This window comes from Erithacus rubecula (assembly GCF_903797595.1).
Source record: "Erithacus rubecula genome assembly, chromosome: 31".
Classification (NCBI taxonomy): domain Eukaryota; kingdom Metazoa; phylum Chordata; class Aves; order Passeriformes; family Muscicapidae; genus Erithacus; species Erithacus rubecula.
The window spans coordinates 1,873,818-1,894,563 of NC_136682.1; the positions used below are offsets into that span (position 1 = coordinate 1,873,818).

The 20,746-nt window shown below is 53.6% G+C and overlaps 2 protein-coding genes across 2 annotated transcripts in view; both read left to right on the forward strand.

The window, feature by feature from the left end:
* Positions 1 to 277: 277 nt before the first annotated feature.
* LOC306813693 (uncharacterized protein) lies at positions 278 to 2,750 on the forward strand (the record flags this gene model as incomplete). Its single annotated transcript, XM_079329262.1, has 3 exons — positions 278 to 423; positions 1,348 to 1,796; positions 2,592 to 2,750. Exons 1-3 carry the CDS (start codon positions 306 to 308, stop codon positions 2,748 to 2,750), a joined length of 726 nt encoding a protein of 241 aa, XP_079185388.1. The 5' UTR covers positions 278 to 305.
* Positions 2,751 to 6,310: 3,560 nt separating this feature from the next.
* Positions 6,311 to 20,746, forward strand: part of SLC4A8 (solute carrier family 4 member 8) — a 29,376-nt gene continuing 14,940 nt past the window's right edge. The window contains exons 1-9 of the mRNA XM_079329096.1: positions 6,311 to 6,449; positions 11,642 to 11,723; positions 14,116 to 14,250; positions 14,921 to 15,056; positions 15,683 to 15,843; positions 17,725 to 17,910; positions 19,210 to 19,298; positions 19,378 to 19,535; positions 19,873 to 19,960. Coding sequence (XP_079185222.1) covers positions 6,405 to 6,449; positions 11,642 to 11,723; positions 14,116 to 14,250; positions 14,921 to 15,056; positions 15,683 to 15,843; positions 17,725 to 17,910; positions 19,210 to 19,298; positions 19,378 to 19,535; positions 19,873 to 19,960 — 1,080 coding nt within the window. The 5' untranslated portion in view covers positions 6,311 to 6,404. The remainder of the gene's footprint in view (positions 6,450 to 11,641; positions 11,724 to 14,115; positions 14,251 to 14,920; positions 15,057 to 15,682; positions 15,844 to 17,724; positions 17,911 to 19,209; positions 19,299 to 19,377; positions 19,536 to 19,872; positions 19,961 to 20,746) is intronic.

The following is a 20,746-nucleotide window of genomic DNA, read 5'->3' on the forward strand; positions in this document are numbered from 1 at the left end:
TCGTACTAAATGGGATTTTTGAGTTGTTTGGAAGCTGTGGGGGAGAGGTAGAAAAGCCAAGCTTGTCTCCTTTTAGGAAGAACCTTTTTTTTTTTATTTTAAATTTTTTTTATATAAATTGAGAGAACTGGGAATGCTCTCTGTGCAACCCCACCCACCTGCAGCACCTGATCCCATCCCAGCGGCTCGGGGTGACCCCGGCAGCTCCTCCCTGCCTTTGGATAACAGCCCTGACCAGGGGGTGATTATTAATCCGTTATCATTGTCACCAGGTGATTCCCTCCCCCCTGCCCTGCCCAGGTGTGATGGACATGCAGCAGATGCTCCTGCAGCTCTGGGGGGAGGTGGCCAGGCTGCAGGAGCTGTGCTCGCAGCAGGGGAGGCTCCTCCGGAGGCTGAGGGCCAGGAAGGGGCCGGTCCTGGGTGAGTGGGGTCTGCGGGGTTCCCAGGTGAAACATTTGGGTCATTCCCACCTTTATCCTGGCAGGGTCACTCCCATTTTTATCCCGCCAGGATCAATCCTATTTTAATCCTGCCAGCGTCATTCCCACCTTTATCCTGGCGCGGACAATCCTATTTTTATCCTGGCGGGGTCGTTCCCACCTTTGTCCAGGCAGGACCATCCTCACCTTTATCCCGGCGAGGTCTCTCCCACCTTTATCCCGGTGGGGTCAATCCTATTTTTATCCTGGCAGGGTCATTCCCACCTTTATTCTGGCAGGGTCAATCCCACCCCCATCCCGGTGCCCTCAGGATGTTCCTCGGGAGAGGGGAAGGGGCTTCGAGCAGGAACGTGCCCTGAGCCCCTCGTGGTTTTGGGTGTCGCCGCCAGGGACACTCCTGGTCCCTGGAGCATCACCTGGAGAGGGTGGGACAGGGGTGGGGGGGGGGGATCCACAGCCCAGAAACTCTCTGATTTTCCAGGGATTCCCCCTCTCCGTACTCTCCTCTCCCCACCCAAACACATCACTCCCACGGGCTCTGGCACCATTTTCCCAACCCTAAAATACGAATTTTGTGGCCAGGAGGGATTGGTTTGGACAGAGCTGTGCTGGGGACCTGCAGCCTCCCTGCCCTGGGGCTCCCTCCTTGCCACCTGTGTCCTTCCAGGACTTAGACCAAAGCCTTTCCTGGGATGGAGTTGGGGGGCACAGGGGGGTCCTGAGGGAGCTCCTCCAGCCCTGCCTACTTGTCTTCAGTGTCCTTCCTGCCCCACGCTCAGAGGGGACAGGCGAGCTCAGGTGAGGGTTCCCCAAGCCCAGGAGAAAAATGGAAAGGGAGAAAAAACCAAACCAAAATTCCCAAGAATTGCCAGGAATGACAGCTCTGCCTCGCTCTCTCCCGAAGACATCCCGGTGTCGCTGCCTGTGCAGTGCACGGAGGACGCGGTGACAGGGGATGGGCAGAGGTCACCTGAGAGCTGCCAAAAGCACCCGGGGGCTCTGACATCCTCCACGCCCCCCCCGGAGGGCTCTGCTTGTCCTGTGGAGCAGCCCCGGGTCGCCAAGAGGCTCCTCCCGAGCCCCGGGAGCGGCGCTGGCACCGGAGGAGCCGCAGATTTGGGCAGCACCGAGGGGCAGGAGCGGGATGAACCCACCTGGAGGAGCCCCTGGATCCCCCCCGCGCCCTGGGGAGCAGGGGGAGCCCCCTGCAGCCCTGGAGGGCTGGAGACACCCAACTCAGGGGCTGGGGGCTCCTCCTCAAACCTCCTGGATCTCTACAAAGTCCCGGAGCTGCTGCAGAGGGAAGATGCTGGCAGGGATGTGGCTCTGGTGGAGATCCGCGGGCCTCTGAAGGTAATTTGGGAGCCTGGCAGGGAATTCGGTCCATGCTGGAGTTACAGCATCCTTCACCCTCCTCTTCCTCAGCCCTGCACACGCGGGAGGGGTGGCAGGGTGGGGTTATTCCCTTAGAAAGTCTCAGATCTCTGGTTTCCAGGGGAATTGAGGTCTGGCTGTCCAGCCAGGACATCCCTCACTGAGGATCCCTTGGAGGGGTCACTGGGGGGAAAAACTCTCTCAACTCCTTTGAAACTTCCACTTCAACAGCTCCAAAGCATTTTCTTCATCCTCTCTCATCTCCACACCCAAAACATATTTCCAAATCATTCCAGATTGTTCCAGCCATTCTGATTTCTAAAGAATCCCCGAGCTCTGGCCTCTCAGGTCTCCTGGTGAAGCTTCACCCCGGGATCCCTGGGATGCCAAACCCCTTTTTTTTATTAATGGAAACCCTTAAAAATTCTGTCATGGCTTCAGGGGCTGAGGATTCCTGGGGATAACTCCTGATTTTGGGCTGATTTGGGAGGGAGTTTTTAAAGGAGAAGGGGGAAGTGGGGCAGTGTCTGTCACTCAAGTGAATGGCAGGTGACAAATGTGCTCCAGTTTGTCACTCAAAGCCAATTTTCCTCCTGGTTTGGCCCGTGGGAAGCGCTGGGGGAGGCTCAGGAGCCACACCAGGATTGTCCAGCGGGATTTAGGGAGGATGGGGTGAGGGGCAGCTCGAACTCCAGCCCAGCACAAAGAGGTGGGGTCGGGTTTGGGGGCTGCCCCGGGGGTCTCCCTGCCCCCAAACCCCTTTTCTCCCCGCAGAGCTGCTGGAGCCCGGGCTGGGCGCTGGAGGAGGGGGCGCTGGGGGCTGACCCCACCCGTGGGGTCGCTCCCACCTGTGACCTGTGCCGGGAAATTCTCCCCTCGGGGGCAGCAGCACACACGGAATATCTGAACCACGCCCTGACTCACCTGGAGTAGGATTCATCTTCCCAACGGGAGATCCATGGATTTAACACCCGACCCATGCGACAGGCTCTGGTCATTCCCAAATAGCACTCGGTGCCCTCTTCCAGCCCCGGGGGTCTGTGGTTGGTGAGGAATTTTGGGATCCTGCTGCTGCTTTGGACTGGGTTTCCACCTTCCACATCCTTCTCCGGGCTGAATGAGCTCTCAGATTTGCACCGCGGGTGTGTTTTGGGTTATTGATCTCCGTGGATATTGGTGATGATCCCATCCCGGGGTCTGGAGGTGTGAGGGGGAGCTGCAGCTCCTGGCAAAAGGGAATTCCTCCAAATTTGCCTTTGAGTGGAAATGAGTCTTCCATAAATACTTAGGGATGTTTGGGAAGGCGTTTTCTGGGAATTTTTGAAGGTTGCGTGAAGAATCTCAAGGCTTTTAGGGTCTAAGAATTATTTTAATTCATTAACAGTAATTTGAGTGTTTTATAGCACTTCCATCAGTGGTGTCCAATGTGTTTCCCAAAGGAATTTGCTGCAGCAGGGGAGAAATGAGGCACAAATCATGGATCAGCTCCAAATCCCTCTTTTCTTTTGGAAAAATCTAATCTCAGGCTTTTCTGCTTTGCAAGTTTCTCCCAAAGTGGATTTGACATCTCCTGTTTGAGGAAACTTTGTGTTGAAATGGAGAGCCAGGCTCTCCTGAAATTCCAGGGATCAGGAAGAATTGGGATCTCCATCTCCACAGAGAAATCAGGAGTGAAGTTTCTTCCCCAGAACATTAATGGATTTACTGGTGGCAAACTTCTGTCTGTCCCCAGGGTCCCTGGAACCATTTCCCAAGACAAATCCCACAGCTTTGACCTTGGATTCTCCATCCACGTGGATATTGGAGCTGCTTCCAGCTCTGGGTAGAACTGGGGCCTTTATTTCAATTAAAATGGATTTTTCCCCCTGGATTTTTCCTTGAATTTCACCCTGGATTTTCCCTGGATTTTCTTCACAACAAACTTTCCCACCACCCTCTTCTGCTCCAAGATTCATCCTGTGGCTCCTCAGATTTATTGGGATTATTTGATATGATTTTATGCTTTTCTTAGGGGGCACACCCTCATTTCCCAGGTGAATCCCTGGAAGCTGGAACGAAAATTCCATCAATTTATTCCCGTTGATTGGGAATAATCAATGGGATTATTACATCCCATTATTCCAACCAAATGGCCTGAGCTGGCTGGAAGGAGGAACCCAGCCAGGCTCTCCTCACCCAGGAAAAGGAATTCCCAAAGCAGGAGCACGGATTTGTGTGGGGATGGAGTGACTCTGCAATGCCCAAAATGCTGTGGGGAAACCCCCCTGGCAGCATTTGGGGTGAGCCAGGAGGGAATTTTGTGTTGATCCTCCATCAGGAGAGCAATGGAAGCTCTGCAGGACATTTTTAGCTGTGGGGGGAATTAATTCCCCCCTCCCAGATGGGACATGGAGCCTTTTTTTGCTCCTGCCTTTTCCAGGGCAGGAACGTGGATCTGTTTCTGAAATAACTTTAATTGCAGGGTGCTGGTGGGGCCCGTGGGTGGGGGTGTGGTTTTTTGGGGTCAGGTTGGGCCCCAGGTGGGTGGGAGTTGTTTTGGGACAGGCAGATTCCCGTCAGGAGAAGTTGGAAAATAAGGATTGGGTGAATTCAGTGTTTTCTCCAAGCAGGGATGGAGCTGCTGCTGCTGCTCCTGGAGAAGCCATGGCAGCAAAAATGCAGCTGGGAATGGGATTTTGGGTGGAAAATGTTGATTTTTGAGAGTTTCTAATCCAGGGTCTGGGCTGTGGGGAGGGGGAAGGTGTGGCCCTGGTGCTGGGGGTGCCCTGACACTGAGCTCTGGGCACCAATCTCACCCTAAATTCCAACATCCAACACTTTGGAGGCCACAGGAGTTAAAAGAAATGAGGGTTGGCATGTCAGGATTTCATCCCTGTAATGGGAGATTGAGGAAAAAGGGAAATTTCCTGCCCAACAACAGCATTTCTCTGACTGCTGTGGTTGTCCCAAACCTGCTGGGAATTTCCACTGGAAATGAGGGAAGGGAGGGGGGGTGGGAATCATCTCTCCCCCTATTTGCAGCAAGATCCCATCTGTGCCACCAGCAAGGATGGGAAGTCATTAATGCCTCTGTTAATTAATAACTGACCCTCGATTTTCATCCCTCATTAAGGGAAGGGAAATGTTCCGTGATCCTGTTGTGTTTGGATACGAGCTGGAGGAAGCAGAGACTGGAAAATGGGATAAAAAAAAAGTGAATTTCTGAGCAAATCAGTGATTTGCAAGTGTCGTTTTTAGAAGAGTTTTAGGTGACAGCTCAACCCTCCCGAATTTCTGAGCCTTTCCTGCGGGGACAAGGGGAGTTTTGGGGAGCAAAGGGCCGGGTTTGGCCTCAGCTGGAGGGAAAAGGGGGGTGGGAGGTGGTGGAGGATACTGGGGGGGTTTGGGGGGATGGGAGTGCAGGGGGAGGTGAGGAGCAGCTGGGGGGGATGGTGGGGGACAAGCGGGGTGCTGCTGGGGGGGTTCTGGGGGTGGCACTGGAGAGGATCTGAGGGGACACTCGAGGGGATCAAGAGGGGGGCTGAAGCAGAGTGGGGTGATGTTGGGGGGGTGAGGGTGGTGCTGGGGGGCACCGAGGGGGCGTGGTGGTGCTGGAGAGAGGGGACCTGAAATGGCAGAGGGGATGGGGGGGATGGGCTGAGAGGGGGTGGGGGGGAGGATGGATATGGGGGGGGATGGATATGGGGGGTGGATACTGGGGAGGGGGATGGATGGGAGGGGTGGATACTGGAGTAGGGGGATGGATATGGGGGGGTGGATATGGGGGGGTGGATACTGGAGTAGGGGGATGGATATGGGGGGGGTGGATACTGGAGTAGGGGGATGGATATGGGGGGGTGGATATGGGGGATGGATATGGGGGGGATGGATATGGGGGGTGGATACTGGAATGGGGGAATGTATATGGAGGGGTGGATACTGGAGTGGGGGGATGGATATGGGGTGGGATGGATATGGGGGGGGATGGATATGGCGGGTGGATACTGGAGTGGGGGGATGGATGGGAGGGGTGGATACTGGAGTAGGGGGATGGATATGGGGGGGTGGATACTGGAGTAGGGGGATGGATATGGGGGGGTGGATATGGGGGATGGATATGGGGGGGGATGGATATGGGGGGGTGAATACTGGAGTGGGGGGATGGATATGGGGGGGTGGATGCTGGGGGGGGAGGGGCAGTTCTGGACGGGGGCACTGAGATGCTGAAGGGAATGGGGGGGGTGAATCTGGGGAAGGGCTGGGGGTCATCTGAGGGCAGGGGCAGGAGGGAAGCTGGGGGCGATGCTGGGGGGCAGCAGCGGCGATCCTGGGGACGATTCCGATGACGGAGGGGTCTGTGCGGTGCTGGAGGGGGTCGGGGGGGCCGGGGGCAGGAAACCCGCCGGGCATCGCCCCCCCCCCCCGGCCCTGCCTCCTCCCTCCGCCTTCCTCCTCCTCCTCCTCCTCCTCCTGCTGCCGCCGGCCCTGGGCGGGGTTTGGCCCCGGCGCCGGGCGATGCTGGAGCCGGTGTGAGCGGCACCGGGGCTGCAGCCGGCGGCCCCCCCTGGCCCCACCCCGGGGGGGTGCCCGGCGCCCCCCGGCCCAGCCATGCCCGCCGGCAGCAACGAGCCCGACGGCATCCTCAGCTACCAGGTGGGGGCGGGGGGCGCCCGGTGCCCCCGGCGCGGCCGGAGGATGCTCGGTGGCGGCTTCACTGCGGCATTTCCGACCGAGGGGGGAGAAACGGGGGCAGATGCAAGGGGGGGCGTGCCAAGGAGGGGAGGTGTCCGTGAATTGGGGTGGGGGGGGGGGGAGTCTGGCCTCTGAAACGGGAGACAGGGCGGGGGGCGCAAAGGCGGTGGGGGAGGCTCAAGGTGGGCGCAGGAGGGAGGGGAAGGGGGGGAAGGGCACCTGCGTGGTGCCTGCTGGGGGTCCCGATTGGGCCCCCCCCCGTCTCCTCCTCTGCCTCTGGTTGTGCCTCCTGCTCCCCCTCGGAGAGGGGACAAAGGACACTGTCCCCGCAGAGCCCCGCGTCACCCGGTCATTGTCACCCATCCCTGTCACCCATCCCTGTCACCCATTCCCATCACCCGTTCATTGCCACCCATCCCTGTCACCCATCACCCGGTCATTGTCACCCGTCCCTGTCCCACAGTCCGGGGCTCTCCGGGGTTGTGTCCCCAGCTCGGTGCGGGAGGGGGGACAGGAGGCAGCCGGGTTGTCCCCTCCCTCCCCCCCCACCCCTTTCAGCCTCTCCTTGTCCCTGTCCCCCCCCTCACCTCACCCATGGGACCGCCTGGAGCTGCTCTGGGTGACCACGACAGGCCGGCAATTAATTAATGAGAGGTTTGGAATTAATTAATCTACCCGGAAATTGCTGCATGCAGGGAGTTTCTGTCCCCTCCTGCACTGGTGACCGTTGTGTCCTGGTGTGACCAGCGTGTCCCTCCCCAGCCCCATTTTGGGGGTTCAGACACCTGTCCCCTCCCCCATTTCCAGTCCCGGTCCCGGCTCAGATCCCAGGAGTGTCCTTGGGGGTCACACGGCCCAAGGGACACAGGGGTGGCTTTGTCCAGCAGAAGGGAGATGGGGAGGGAGGGGAGGTCTCTGCTTTGCCACCTCAGCAGCCCCCAGGTACCCCCTGCTGCCCTCATCCCACAGGAACAGTGGGTCAGTTATTAATTAATTATTAATTACACCTCAGCTGAGGTGAGTGACATCAATCCTCCCTCCCAGCGCTGCTGGTGGCTGCTCCTGGTGTGTCCTGGGCTGGTCCTGAGCCTCTGCTTGGGGCTCTTCCTCATCTTCAGTTATCCCAAAACATCCCCAGAGCAGTTTTTCTTTCCTAACCTGAGGAGTTGCAGGGCGTCAGGGAAACTGAGGCAGAACCCCCCCAGAATCGCTCTGGAGGACACAAAATCCCAACAAAATATCAATTTGGAGAGGGGGACAGGACACACCGAGCTCGTGACATGGAGGGGATTGAAATGGGTTTTCCTGCTCTGCTCAGCCCCTTCCATTCCTAGCGGCAACAATTCCTTCCAGTCTCCCAAAAAACAACTTCCAGGCAGCCAAACTGAGGGTTTTTTTCCTTAGAAAACAGCAAATTGAAACAACTCTGGCTGCTCTGAAACCTCAGGTGAGCCGTGCCAAGCTCGACGTGCCCTTTGCAGCCCGGTTTGGACGGTTTGATGGCTGTGGGCAGCAGAGGGAAGGCTGATCCCATCCAGGTGTCCTGACTTTGGAGCCATCCCTCCCTCCTTCTCCATCCCATCCCACTCTCCACAGCCACAAACTCCTGAAATCCCCCGGATTTCCACAGGGAAATCTGAGTGCCCGACTGGGATGGTTTGGAAATGATTCCGCATTCCCTCCGTGCGATTTTGGGGACGCTGCTGTCCAGGGAAGGGCGATGGGATGTCGCAGCAGGTTCCCACCTGCCCCTCCTAAAGCTCCTGGAGCTCCAATCCTGGCTAATAACCCGGCTCCGAGCTTGGATCCGGCGGGATTTGCCCTGCTCAGCCCTCGGTGTCGCCTTCCCTGATCATTTTACAGCCGGGTCACCTTTCCGGGCAGGTGACCTTTGAGTCCGGCGGCGCCGGTGAAGGGAGCTCATTAAAGATAACGAGTCTGGAGGATGGAGATGCCTGATTAGCTCAGCTCGGGAAGTCAGGCAGAGCTGGAGGGCGAGGAGAGGAAAAAGGGGCTGATCTGGAGTCTCTGCCCTGCAGCTGATGAGGGTCCCCCAGGGATGGGGCTGGTGCCAAAGCGAGCCCTGCCTGGAATCCCCCGACTTTCTGCAGGAAATTCGGATGGAAATCAGCCCTGCCCATGATGTGTCTTTTCCTGACAGTTTCTACCTCACTTGCTCTTTGGAAGTTTGCGTTTAAAATCCACCCAAATGCTGATTCTCCCAGCAGGATGTGGTGTTTTCACCCAATTCTGCAGAATTTTCCTTAAAACTAAGCTGAGTTCTTTCCCTCCACTCTGTTTTCCAAGTGGGCAGAGTTTTGGGGAGTGTAGCTCTAAATAACCCCTGGGTGGGAATCACAGATTCTGATTCCTTTCCCTTTTGTCTCTGGAGCTGAGGGACACAAGGTGCCACCTTGTCCTGACCCCTGATCTATCTGAGTCCCCCAAAACAGGGGAGTGGCATCAGGATGGACAGGAATGGGGTGTCCTGAGTGGGAAAGGATCCACAGGGTCATGGCAGTGACAAAGTGACCCTTTCTGGGAGTCCCCAGGGAGCACAGCCAGGGCTCTGCATCCCCCTGATGGAGGCAAAGCTCCCCCAAATCCTGCTGGAGTTTCCCTGGAGTGCAGGATGGGAGATTTGACAAAATGTGTGTTGGGAGAGAAAGGGGCTGCCTGTGTCATGGGAGGTTTGAATCTGCCACTCCCAAATCCCTCCATTTACTCCCACTGCCACTTCATTAAAATTCCCATTTTTAATTGTGATTAATTGAGCCCTTTCACCCCGTGCCGTTTCCCAGGTTGGAGTTTGGTCCTTTTTGGCAGATCTGGAGGGAGCAGGGTGCTGGGAAGGACAGGAGGGTGCTGATAGGTGGCACTGGAGCAAGGATGGAAAAGCCACTGATGCAGGAAAATCCGGGTGCTGGGAAACCTGGGCAAGGCTGGAGCAGCAGGGAGGGAGCAGCAGTGAACTCTGGAATTGGGGCTCAGGGACCAGCAACTCACTCCCAGTGGGAATGCTTCTTCCTCCTCCTCTTCCTCATCAAACTCACCAGTGAGTGGTACCCAAAGGGTTTCCACCCTTTGGTTAAAGCAGGAATTTGGGGGATGAAGAGCAGATTCTCTGTTGTGTTTTCTAGCTGAAATCAGAATGCATTTTTTATTCTCCATTTTCCACTAACCTCACGGTTGGGTGTCCTGGTTTGAAGGACAGATGTTTGCCAAGAAAGGCAGGAGCTTCTGTTTGAAATGGAGAATGTAAACCCCCTCCCTCCAAATTATTATAATTTTGAAATTAAGGGGCTCTCAGGCAAGGATAGGGGAATTAGGAATAACAGTTCTTTAGTAGGAAAATTAAAATAGAAATACAGTATTACAAAGAACAATCCCAATCCTGCCAGAGTCAGAATCCAAGCTGACACCCGTCAGTCAGTCAGGGTGGTGGCAGCAGTCCCATTCAATGGTGGCTGCATCCTCCTGCAGGGGCAGATGTGGTTCAGCTGGAGCAGTGCTCCTGGAGAAGGTGCAGTTTCCTCTGAAGGTGCAGGGATGATGTGGAAAGGTCTGGCTTTCCTCTGGAATCCAGTGGGAAGATGGATAACTTGCTGTCCAAAATCTGAGTTTTTCTCTGGGTAGGAAAGTCTTGGCTCCTGCCCTGGGTGGAGCATCTCCCAGTGGGATGATGGAATTTTATCAGTCATGCACTGGGACTCAGTGGCCATGAACAGGAGATATCTCCTGGAGGGAGGATGGACTGTGGGAAGATAAAGATGATTGCCCAGCTGGTTTAAAGATGGCCCATTAGCAGAGAATGTGTGCCAGGAGATCAGGGGCACTGACACACCCGGTTTTTAACAATGACCCATTAACAGGAGATATCCCCACAGAGATAAGAATCACTGCCACATCTGGTTTTAACCCCTGACCCATTAACAGGAGATATCTCCTGGAGGGCGGATGGGCTGTGGAGAGATAAAGATGATTGCCCAGCTGGTTTAAAGATGGCCCATTAGCAGAGAATATGTGCCAAAAAATCAGCGGCCCCAGCCAGTTGCAGCAGATGGGGACAGAATTCAATTTTCTGGTCACATCAACCCAACACATTGGGGCATCATTATCAACACAAGTGCAGCATCTGCCCAATGACATTGGAAAATTTCCTTACAAATTCCTGCTGTGCTTGCTCTGAGCTGGCTCCCAGGGCACAGGGGAGTTGTTGCTCCTGGAATTTCATCCAGCAGCCCTGCCAGATTCCCCAGTGCCCTCAGGATTTTGCTCCTTTTCCACTTTCAGTTTCAGGAATCAAAATCTGGGTGTGATTTTTGTTGTTTGAATAGTTTCCTGTTTCCACAATGGCATTGACATGAGAATGAACCTCATCCACTCAACCATACCAAACCTTCCCTTTGAGCCTTTCAGTGGGGAATAATTGGATAGAAAATGTGAGTGGCTGGGCATTGCAGGGGGTTTGTTTGCACAGGTTTTTGGGTTTTTTGTTTTCTTGGATTGTCCAGGGGACAAGGAAGGGGAAGGTGAGCAGTGGTGACGTCTTTCCTTTGGTATTTGAGGCATAAAAGAATCATAGAACGGTTTGGGTTGGAAAACCATCGGGTCACCCTGCTCCACCCCTCTGCCATGGACTCAGGGATACTCCCCATGAGTCCAGGTCCTTCAGAAATCTCAATGAAAAGATGGAAAATGAAGTTTTCCATGCAGATCTCACACTGAGCCTTGCTGGGCTGAAGAGTCACCTCTGCAGGACTTTGAGGGCTTTTGGAGGTTGTTGGTGGCCACGTTGTGGCCAAGACCCAGCCAGGGAGACCTGCAGGAACCACCCTGAGACCAAAAGTGGCTCTTCCTCCCCAGCTTGGAAATCCTTGTGTTTCTTCTTTTTTAAGAAAGGAACCATAAAAACAAAGCAGATGGTCGGGTATTTTTAGGTCTGAAACACCCAAATTTGGGTCTCAAGTCCCTCTCCACCTGTGGTGGACTCCCAGTGTGTACAACACGGATGGGTTTATTTGGGGATGGGAAAAGATCTTTCCTTGGGTCTGGAGGAGAAGCCGTGGTCCTCGTGGGGTGGTAGATGGACAGAGAGGGTGGAGGCAGCTCCACAGATCCATCCCCAAATTTTCCCTTCTTGTCCTTGTCAGAGACACGACGAGGAGGCCGTGATTGACCAGGGCAGGACGAGCAACGTGGTCAACATCCACTATGAGAAGGAGGAGCTGGAAGGTGAGATCCTGCTGGGATCTTGTGAGACCCTGCTGGAATCTCCTGCTGGGGTCCTGGTGAGATCCTGCTGGGGTCTGGTTGGGATCCCGGTGAGATCCTGCTGGGATCTCCAACTGAGATCCTGGTGAGATCCTACTGGGATCTTGTGAGACCCTGCTGGGATCTCCTGCTGGGGTCCTGGTGAGATCCTGGTAAGATCCTGGTAAGATCCTGCTAGGATCCTGCTAGGATCCTGCAGGGATCTCCTGGTGGGAATCTGGTGAGAACCTGCTGGGGTCCTGATGAGATCCTGCTAGGGTCCGGTTGGGATCCTGGTGAGATCCTGCTGGGGTCCTGCTGGGATCTTGTGAGATCCTGCTGGAATATCCTGGTGGGATACTGGTGAGATCCTGCTGAGAGTTCCTGCTGGGATCTCCTGGTGAGATCCTTCTGGGATCCTGCTGGAATCTCTTGCTGAGATCCTGCTGGGATCGTGGTGAGATCTCAGTGAGATCCTTCTGGGATTCTGCTGACATCCTGCTCTGATCTCGGCAAGATCCTGCTGGGATCTTGGTGAGATCCTGCCGGAATCCTGGTGAGATCTCGGTGAGATCCTGGTGAGGTCCTGCTGGGATCCCTTGCTGAGATCCTGCTGGGATCCTGCTGGGATCCTGGTGAGATCCTGCTGGGATCTCTTGCTGGGATCCTGCTGGGATCCTGCTGGAGAGGCCACCAGTCCCTGGAAAAAAGCCCCCACAGCGCCCCTTGCCCATTGTCACATCACAAGCAGCAAAACCTCTCGTGGTTCCTGATTAAACAACAAATTATTGATTTATTTGTTAATGCCACGGCTTTTAAACCCTGGCAGAGGCCCCAGTGGGAATTGTGTCCATGGAATTGGATAATTCCCATCTGCTTTTCCCACAGCAGCTGCTCCTGGCTCAGAGAGGGCAGGAGAACCATTCCCTGTTTTCCCCCCAGAGTTCATCCTCATGGGACTCCTTTGACCTTTCCTCATCACCTTCTGCCATAAAAAGATTTCAAAATTAAAATTATTGTATTATCTCGTCCTTAACGAGCAAATCCGAGGGCTGTGGGTGGTGATGCTGCCCAGCCCAAGCTGGAATTTGAGGTTTTGCTGCTTTCAGGGCACTTTTAGGGGACCCCAAATCATCCCTTAGTGTGAAGCTTGAGTAAAATGGGCTTGGAAAAAAGGACAAGTCTGGGAAAGTCAGGGATCCACGGAAATTTGCATGAAGGGAAGGCAGTGTGGGATTTTTGGGGTGTGTGGGATTTTTGGGGTGTCCTGTGTGGGATTTTTGAGGTGTCATATGTGAGATTTTTGGGGTGTCCTGTGTGGGATTTTTGGAGTGTGTGGGATTTTTTGTGTGTCCTGTGTGGGATTTTTGGGGTGTTCTGTGTGGAATTTATGGGGTGCCCCGTGTGGGATTTTTGGGATGTTCTGTATGGGATTTTTGGGTGTGTGGGATTTTTGGGGTGTCTTGTGGAGGATTTTTGGGGTGCCCTGTGTGGGATTTTTGGGGTGTCCTGTGTGGAATATTTGGGGTGTCCTGTGTGGGGTTTTTTGGGATGTACTGTGTGGGATATTTGGGGTGCCCCGTGTGAGATATTTGGGGTGTCATGTGGGATTTTTGGAGTGCCCTGTGTGAGATTTTTGGGATGCCCCATGTCAGATATTTGTGTTGCCCTGTGTGGGATATTTGGGGTGCCCCATGTGGGATTTTGGGGGTGCCCTGTGTGGGATTTTTGGGATGTTCTGTATGGGATATTTGGGGTGCCCCGTGTGGGATTTTTGGGTGCCCCGTGTGGGATTTTTGGGGTGAACTGTGTGGAATATTTGGGGTGTCCTGTGTGGGATTTTTTTGGGATGTACTGTGTGGGATTTTTTGTGTTGTCCTGTATGGGATTTTTGGGGTGTCCTGTGTGAGATATTTGGGGTGCCCTGTGTGGGACTTTTGGGTGTCCTGTGTGGGACTTTTGAGTGTCCTGTGTGGGATATTTGGGGTGTGTGGGATATTTGGGGTGTCCTGTGTGGGATTTATGGGGTGCCCCATGTGGGATTTTTGGGGTGCCCTGTGTGGGATTTTTTGGGATGTACTGTATGGGATTTTTGGGGTGTCCTGTGTGAGATATTTGGGGTGCCCCGTGTGGGATATTTGGGGTGCCCTGTGTGGGATATTTGAGGTGCCCCATATGGGATTTTTGGGTGCCCCGTGTGGGATATTTGGGGTGCCCCGTGTGGAATATTTGGTGTGCCCCATATGGAATATTTCTTCTGTCCCATACCTTTCCTCCACCATCCTTCCCGCTGAGCCTCTCCCTTGTCCATACTCTCCTTGTGGGGTGCCTGCACCATCCCATCCCCCCTGACTCCCCCCTCCCCATCCCCCAGGCCACCGGACGCTGTACGTGGGCGTGCGGATGCCGCTGGTGCGCCAGAGCCACCGGCATCACCGCGCCCACAGCCAGAAGCACCGCAAACGGGAGCGGGACCGGGACGCGGCCCCGGCCGAGCACGGATACCACTGTAAGCCCCTGGGCTGGCACTCCCAGCCAGATCCCCTGGGATTATTTGGATGGTTGTTTTAACAGCAAGTGGCTTTTTTTTTTTTCTCTCACTTTTACCAATTTTTTCTCTGGTTTTGGAGGTAAATCCATAATGGGTTTAGGGATCCTGGGGTAAAACTGGAAATGGAGCAAGGTTGATCTCCTCTGTGGCTCTTACTTCTTTAAATATATTTTCCCACTTCTATGTGGATTTACCTAAACACTCAGCTTATCTTAAATATATTATTTATATATAGTATATATAAGTTCTGTAAGTTAAGTTCTGTAATTTTTCTCATTTCTGCTCTTTTGGCATAATATTTCCCATGCTCCTAGATTACCCCAAAGTTACTCACCTCAATATAAGATAAGAGATGAGAAATCCCAGTCCTGCTTGCTTCTCCCAGCAGGCAGCAGGGGCTTTCTTTGGGCTTTCTCCTTACCACACTTATTTCAGGCCTTTGAGGGGCCTGACAGTAATTTAAAGTTATTAGTGAAGCGAGTTAAAGCAACGTACCAAACACAGAGAGCCTGGAGAGAGCTGTGGGAGAGGGGCCAGCCCAGCATTTATGGCTGGGCTGCTGGAATGTGAGCATGCTGGGATGGATCCAAGCTCAGTAATGGGATTGGGAATCTCCTCCTGTCCCCAGACACCCCATCCCAGCGGGTCCAGTTCATCCTGGGCACGGAAGAGGACGAGCAGCACGTCCCCCATGACTTGTTCACGGAGCTGGATGAGATCTGTGTGAAGGAGGGGGAAGATGCTGAGTGGAAGGAGACAGCCAGGTAAATCCCTGGGGTTTGGGAATGGCAGGGAGCTGTCCTAGGATGGGTTCAGGTTGGCTACTGGGAAAAGGTTCTTCCCCTACTGGAACAGCTCCCCAGGGAGTGGGCACAGCCCCAAGGCTGCCAGAGCTCCAGGAGTGTCTGGACAAAGCTCTCTTGGACAGAGTGGGATTTTGGGGTGTCTGGGCAGGGCCAGGGGTTGGATTTGATGATCCTTGGGGTCCCTTCCCACTCAGGAGATTTCATGGAGGTCAAGGAATGCTTGGACATTGGGGTTTGGAGATTAGTGGGATTTTCGGGGTTGTCCTGGGTCAGAAGTTGGGCTTGATGGTTCTTGTGGAACCCTTGCAGTACCAGAGTTTCCATGATCCTGTGATAGGTCCCTTCCATCTCTGGATATTCCATGATTCCAGAGGTCAGGGTCAACACTCCTAGTGGGATGTTGGGGTGTCAGGGTTGTGCTCTGTGACCCTTGTGGGTCCCTCCCAGCTGAGGATATTCCCCGATTCTGCTGCCAGCTGTGGTCCCTGTTCTCTGGGATATGGAACTTTCCCCACAGTTTTATCCGAGGTGTTTCAGGGCTGGAGAAGTTATTTTCCCTGTCTGATCCCACCCCAAATCCACAGGTGGCTGAAGTTTGAGGAGGATGTGGAGGATGGGGGCGAGCGCTGGAGCAAACCCTACGTGGCCACGCTGTCCCTGCACAGCCTCTTTGAGCTGCGCAGCTGCATCATCAACGGCACGGTGCTGCTGGACGTGCGCGCCACCAGCGTCGAGGACATCGCCGGTACCGGGGGCTGCTCCCCAAAATCCTGCCCCAGGGGTTTCCACCTGTCCCAGTGTCGTGTCTGGGATGGGAGTGGGGTTTGGGTGTTGTCCTGGTTTGGAGGATAGGTGTTTGCCAATGAAGGCAGGAGCTTCTCTTTGAAATGGAGAATGGAAACCCCCTCCCTTCAAATTGTTGTAATTTTGAAATTAAGGGGTTTTCATGAAAAGAGATGGGAATAAGGAATAACAGTTCTTTACTAGGAAAATTAAAATAGAAATGCAGGATTACAAAGAACAATCCCAACCCTGCCAGAGTCAGAATCCAAGCTGACACCCGTCAGTCAGTCAGGGTGGTGGCACATACCATTCAATGGTGGCTGCATCCTCCTGCAGTGGCAGATGTGGTTCAGCTGGAGCAGTGCTCCTGGAGAAGGTGCAGTTTCCTCTGAAGGTGCAGGGATGATGTGGAAAGGTCTGGCTTTCCTCTGGAATCCAGTGGGAAGATGGATAACTTGCTGTCCAAAATCTCAATTTTTCTCTAGGTAGGAAAGGCTTGGCTCCTGCCCTGGCTGGAGCATCTCCCAGTGGGATGATGGAATTTTATCAGTCATGCACTGGGACTCAGTGGCCATGAACAGGAGATATCTCCTGGAGGGAGGATGGGCTGTGGGAAGATAAAGATGATTGCCCAGCTGGTTTAAAGATGGCCCATTAGCAGATAATGTGTGCCAGGAGATCAGGGGCACTGCCACACCCAGTTTTAAACAATGGCCCATTAACAGGAGATATCTCCCACAGGGATAAGAGTCGCTGCCACACCCAGTTTTTAACAATGGCCCATTAACAGGTGATAGCTCCTGGATGAAGGGTGGGTCATGGCAAAGATAAAGATGATTGCCCAGCTGGTTTAAAGATGCCCATTAGCAGAGAATACGTGCCAGGAGATCAGGGTCACTGCCCCACCCAGCTGCTGCAGATGGTGACAGAATCCACATTTCTGGCCGCATCTTATATTGCAACCCAAGACAGTTGTGCGGCTCTTGCTGGTCATGTGGGGTCTGTTGGGAAGCAGTTTTTGGGTTAGAGAGCGACTGGGCAGAGTTCTACAGAAAAAATTAGAATATTCTGCAGAAGAAGGGAGAATATTTTGCAGCAAAAGAGAAAATATTCTGTAGCAAAAATGAGAACATTCTGCAGCAAAAGGGAGAATGTTATACAGCAAAAAGAGAGAATGTTCTCTAGTAAAAAGGAGAATGTTCTGTAGCAAAAAAGAGAATATTCTGTAGCAAAAAGGAGAATATTCTGCAGTAAATGGGAGAATATTTTGCAGCAAAAAGAGAAAATGTTCTGTAGCAAAAAGGAGAATATTCTGTAGCAAAAAGGAGAATATTCTGCAGTAAATGGGAGAATATTTTGCAGCAAAAAGAGAAAATGTTCTGTAGCAAAAAGGAGAATATTCTGTAGCAAAAAGGAGAATATTCTGCAGTAAATGGGAGAATATTTTGCAGCAAAAAGAGAAAATGTTCTGTAGCAAAAAGGAGAATATTGTGTAGCAAAAAGGAGAATATTCTGCAGTAAATGGGAGAATATTTTGCAGCAAAAGAGAAAATGTTCTGTAGCAAAAAAGAGAATATTCTGTAGCAAAAAGGAGGATATTCTGCAGTAAATGGGAGAATGTTCTGCACCAAAAAAGGGGAATAGAATGTCCTGCACATTTTTGAGTATTTCAGGACCTGGCTCTTTGGCTCTCCCTAGGAGCTGACCCTCATTCAACGATTCCAAGCCTTTTCCTCACATTCCATTGCCTCCATTTCCCTCCCACCTCGGGGTTCAGGGCCGTGAGGGCAGAGTGTCTCTGCCAGGGCAGGCTGTGCTCTGACCGTGTCCCTGTCCCACCCAGACCTGATCCTGGCCCAGCAGGAGCCGTCGCCGGAGTTCGACGAGCGCACGCGGGCCAAGGTGCGGGAGGTGCTGCTCAAGAAGCACCACCACCAGAACGAGAGGAGGAGGAACAACCTGCTGCCCATCGTGCGCTCCTTCGCCGACGTCAGCAAGAAACAGGACCTGCACCTGCTTGAGAAGCCAGGTGAGGTTTGTAGGGTTGGGAAACAGGTGAGGTTCTGTGGGGTGTGGAGTCAGGTGAGGTTCTGTGGTGTTTGGAGCCAGGTGAGGTTCTGTGGGGTTTGGAGCCAGGTGAGATTCTCTGGAGTTTTGAACCAGGTGAGGTTCTGTGGGGTTTGGAGCCAGGTGAGGTTCTGTAGGGTTGGGAAACAGGTGAGGTTCTGTGGGGTTTGGAAACAGGTGAGGTTTTGTGGGGTTTGAAACCAGGTGAGGTTCTGCAGGGTTGGGAAACAGGTGAGGTTCTGTGGGGTTTGGAAACAGGTGAGGTTTTGTGGGGGTTGGGAGACAGGTGAGGTTCTGTGGGGTGTGGAGCCAGGTGAGGTCCTGTGGGGGTTGGGAGACAGGTGAGGTTCTGTGTAGTTGGGAGCCAGGTGAGGTCCTGTGGGGTTTAGAGCCAGGTGAGGTTTGCAGGGTTGGGAGCCACGTGAGGTTTTGTGGGGTTGGGAGACAGGTGAGGTTCTGTGGGGTGTGGAGCCAGGTGAGGTTCTGTGGGGTTTGGAACCAGGTGAGGTTCTGTGGGGTTGGGAGCCAGGTTAGGTTCTGCAGGGTTGGGAAACAGGTGAGGTTTTCAGGGTTTGGGAGCCAGGTGAGGTTCTGTGGAGTAGGGAACCAGGTGAGGTTCTGTGGGGTTTGGAGCCAGGTGAGGTTCTGTGGGGTTGGAGTCACGTGAAGTTCTGCAGGGTTGGGAAACAGGTGAGGTTCTGTGGGGTTTGGAACCAGGTGAGGTTCTGTGGGGTTTGGAGCCAGGTGAGGTTCTGTGGGGTTGGAGTCACGTGAAGTTCTGCAGGGTTGGGAAACAGGTGAGGTTCTGTGGGGTTTGGAGACAGGTAAGGTTTCTCCCAGGGCTTTACCACCATGTGAAGGTTTCTGCAGGGATTTGGCACCAGGTGGGTGTTTCTGGATGAGGTTGTTGCTGAGTGAAGGTTTCTGTCAGATTTGGCACCAGCTGAAGGTTTCTATTAGGAGTTGGCATCAAGTTAGGATTTTTATTAGGATTTGGCACCAAGTGAAGTGTTCTCCAGGAATTTGCACTGGGGTGAAGTTTTCTCCCAGGGCTTAAGCACCAGGTGAGGTTTTCTGCCTGTCTTTAGCCTGAGGTGAAGGTTTCTCCAGAGATTTGACACCAGGTGAGGGTTTCTCCAGGCTTTGGCACCAGATGGGGGTTTCTGGGTGACTTTGTCCCCGTTTGACTTGTTCTGGCAAATAACAAACACCCCAACTCCTCCTTTCCTCCCTCTCTGAGTGTCTTTCTCTTCCCTCCCAGCCCAAACCCTCACCCCTCACCCTTCTCCCACCACTGCAGAAGCGAAAAACGGGGTGACCCCTGAGGCCAGTGCCATGGACCTGAGCAAGGTGAGACCCCTGCGCCTCTCCCACCCCTCCAGGGGGTCACAGAGACCTGAGGGTTTTGTTTTTGGGGGTTCCTGCCCAGGCGGAGCTGCACTTCATGAAGAAGATCCCCAGTGGAGCGGAGGCGTCCAACGTGCTGGTGGGAGAGTTGGATTTCCTGCACCAGCCCCTCGTGGCCTTTGTCCGCCTGACCCCGGCCGTGCTCCTGTCGGGAATGACCGAAGTTCCCATCCCAACAAGGTCTGAAGGAGAAGCAACAGGTTTTTATTTAAAAAAAACCAACCCAAACCCACCTGGAATCACCCCACAATTTGGGGCCCAAGAGAAAAAGTGGAAGCTGCACATTTTTCTTGTGCTGCTCCTCACCCTCCTCCCTTCCCTGCTGGATCTTTGAGACTTATGGACCATTTTTAATGAAATTGGCCCCAAAATGAGATTTGTGGTTGGTTTTGGTGAACGATTCAGCCCATGGAGGATTCAGGGAACCAACGTGCGCCCCGTTGAGGTCTCAGGGATTTCCCTGGGTGCTCTTGGAGTGCAGCCCCTTCCCTCCCTCAGTCTGGTTTTCCTTGCCCAGGTTCCTGTTCATTCTGCTGGGGCCAGGAGGAAAAGCCCATCAGTACCACGAGATCGGCAGGTCCATGGCCACCACCATGACGGATGAGGTGTGGTGACATAATTGGGATTTGGGGTCACTTTTGGGGTTCTTCACCATTCCCTGTCCCTGGAGCGGTGAGGAAGAGGATTTGCTGTCCCAGCCCTTCATTTGCACCCCAGACCAGACAGATTTCCATCACCCCAAATCCTGGGGGCTGAAGTACCCCCTGGATCCCTACACCCCATCCTTCCCTAGGGGGTTCCTAGGACATTGTCCCCAGAACTTCTCTCCTTTAAGCCAACACCTTCAGTGTGGCTCTGGGGTGTCCTGGTTTGGAGGACAGGTGTGTGCCAAGAAAGGCAGAAGCTTCTCTTTGAAATGCAGAATGTAAACACCCTTCCCTCCAAATTATTATAATTTGGAAATTAAGGGGCTCTCATGCAAAGATAGGGGAATTAGGAATAACAGTTCTTTAGTAGGAAAATAGAAATAGAAATACAATATTACAAAGAACAATCCCAACCCTGCCAGAGTCAGAATCCAAGCTGACACCCGTCAGTCAGTCAGGGTGGTGGCAGCAGTCCCATTCAATGGTGGCTGCATCCTCCTGCAGTGGCAGATGTGGTTCAGCTGGAGCAGTGCTCCTGCAGAAGGTGCAGTTTCCTCTGAAGGTGCAGGGATGATGTGGAAAGGTCTGGCTTTCCTCTGGAATCCAGTGGGAAGATGGATAACTTGCTGTCCAAAATGTCATTTTTTCTCTGGGTAGGAAAGTCTTGGCTCCTGCCCTGGGTGGAGCATCTCCCAGTGGGATGATGGAATTTTATCAGTCATGCACTGGGACTCAATGGGTCAG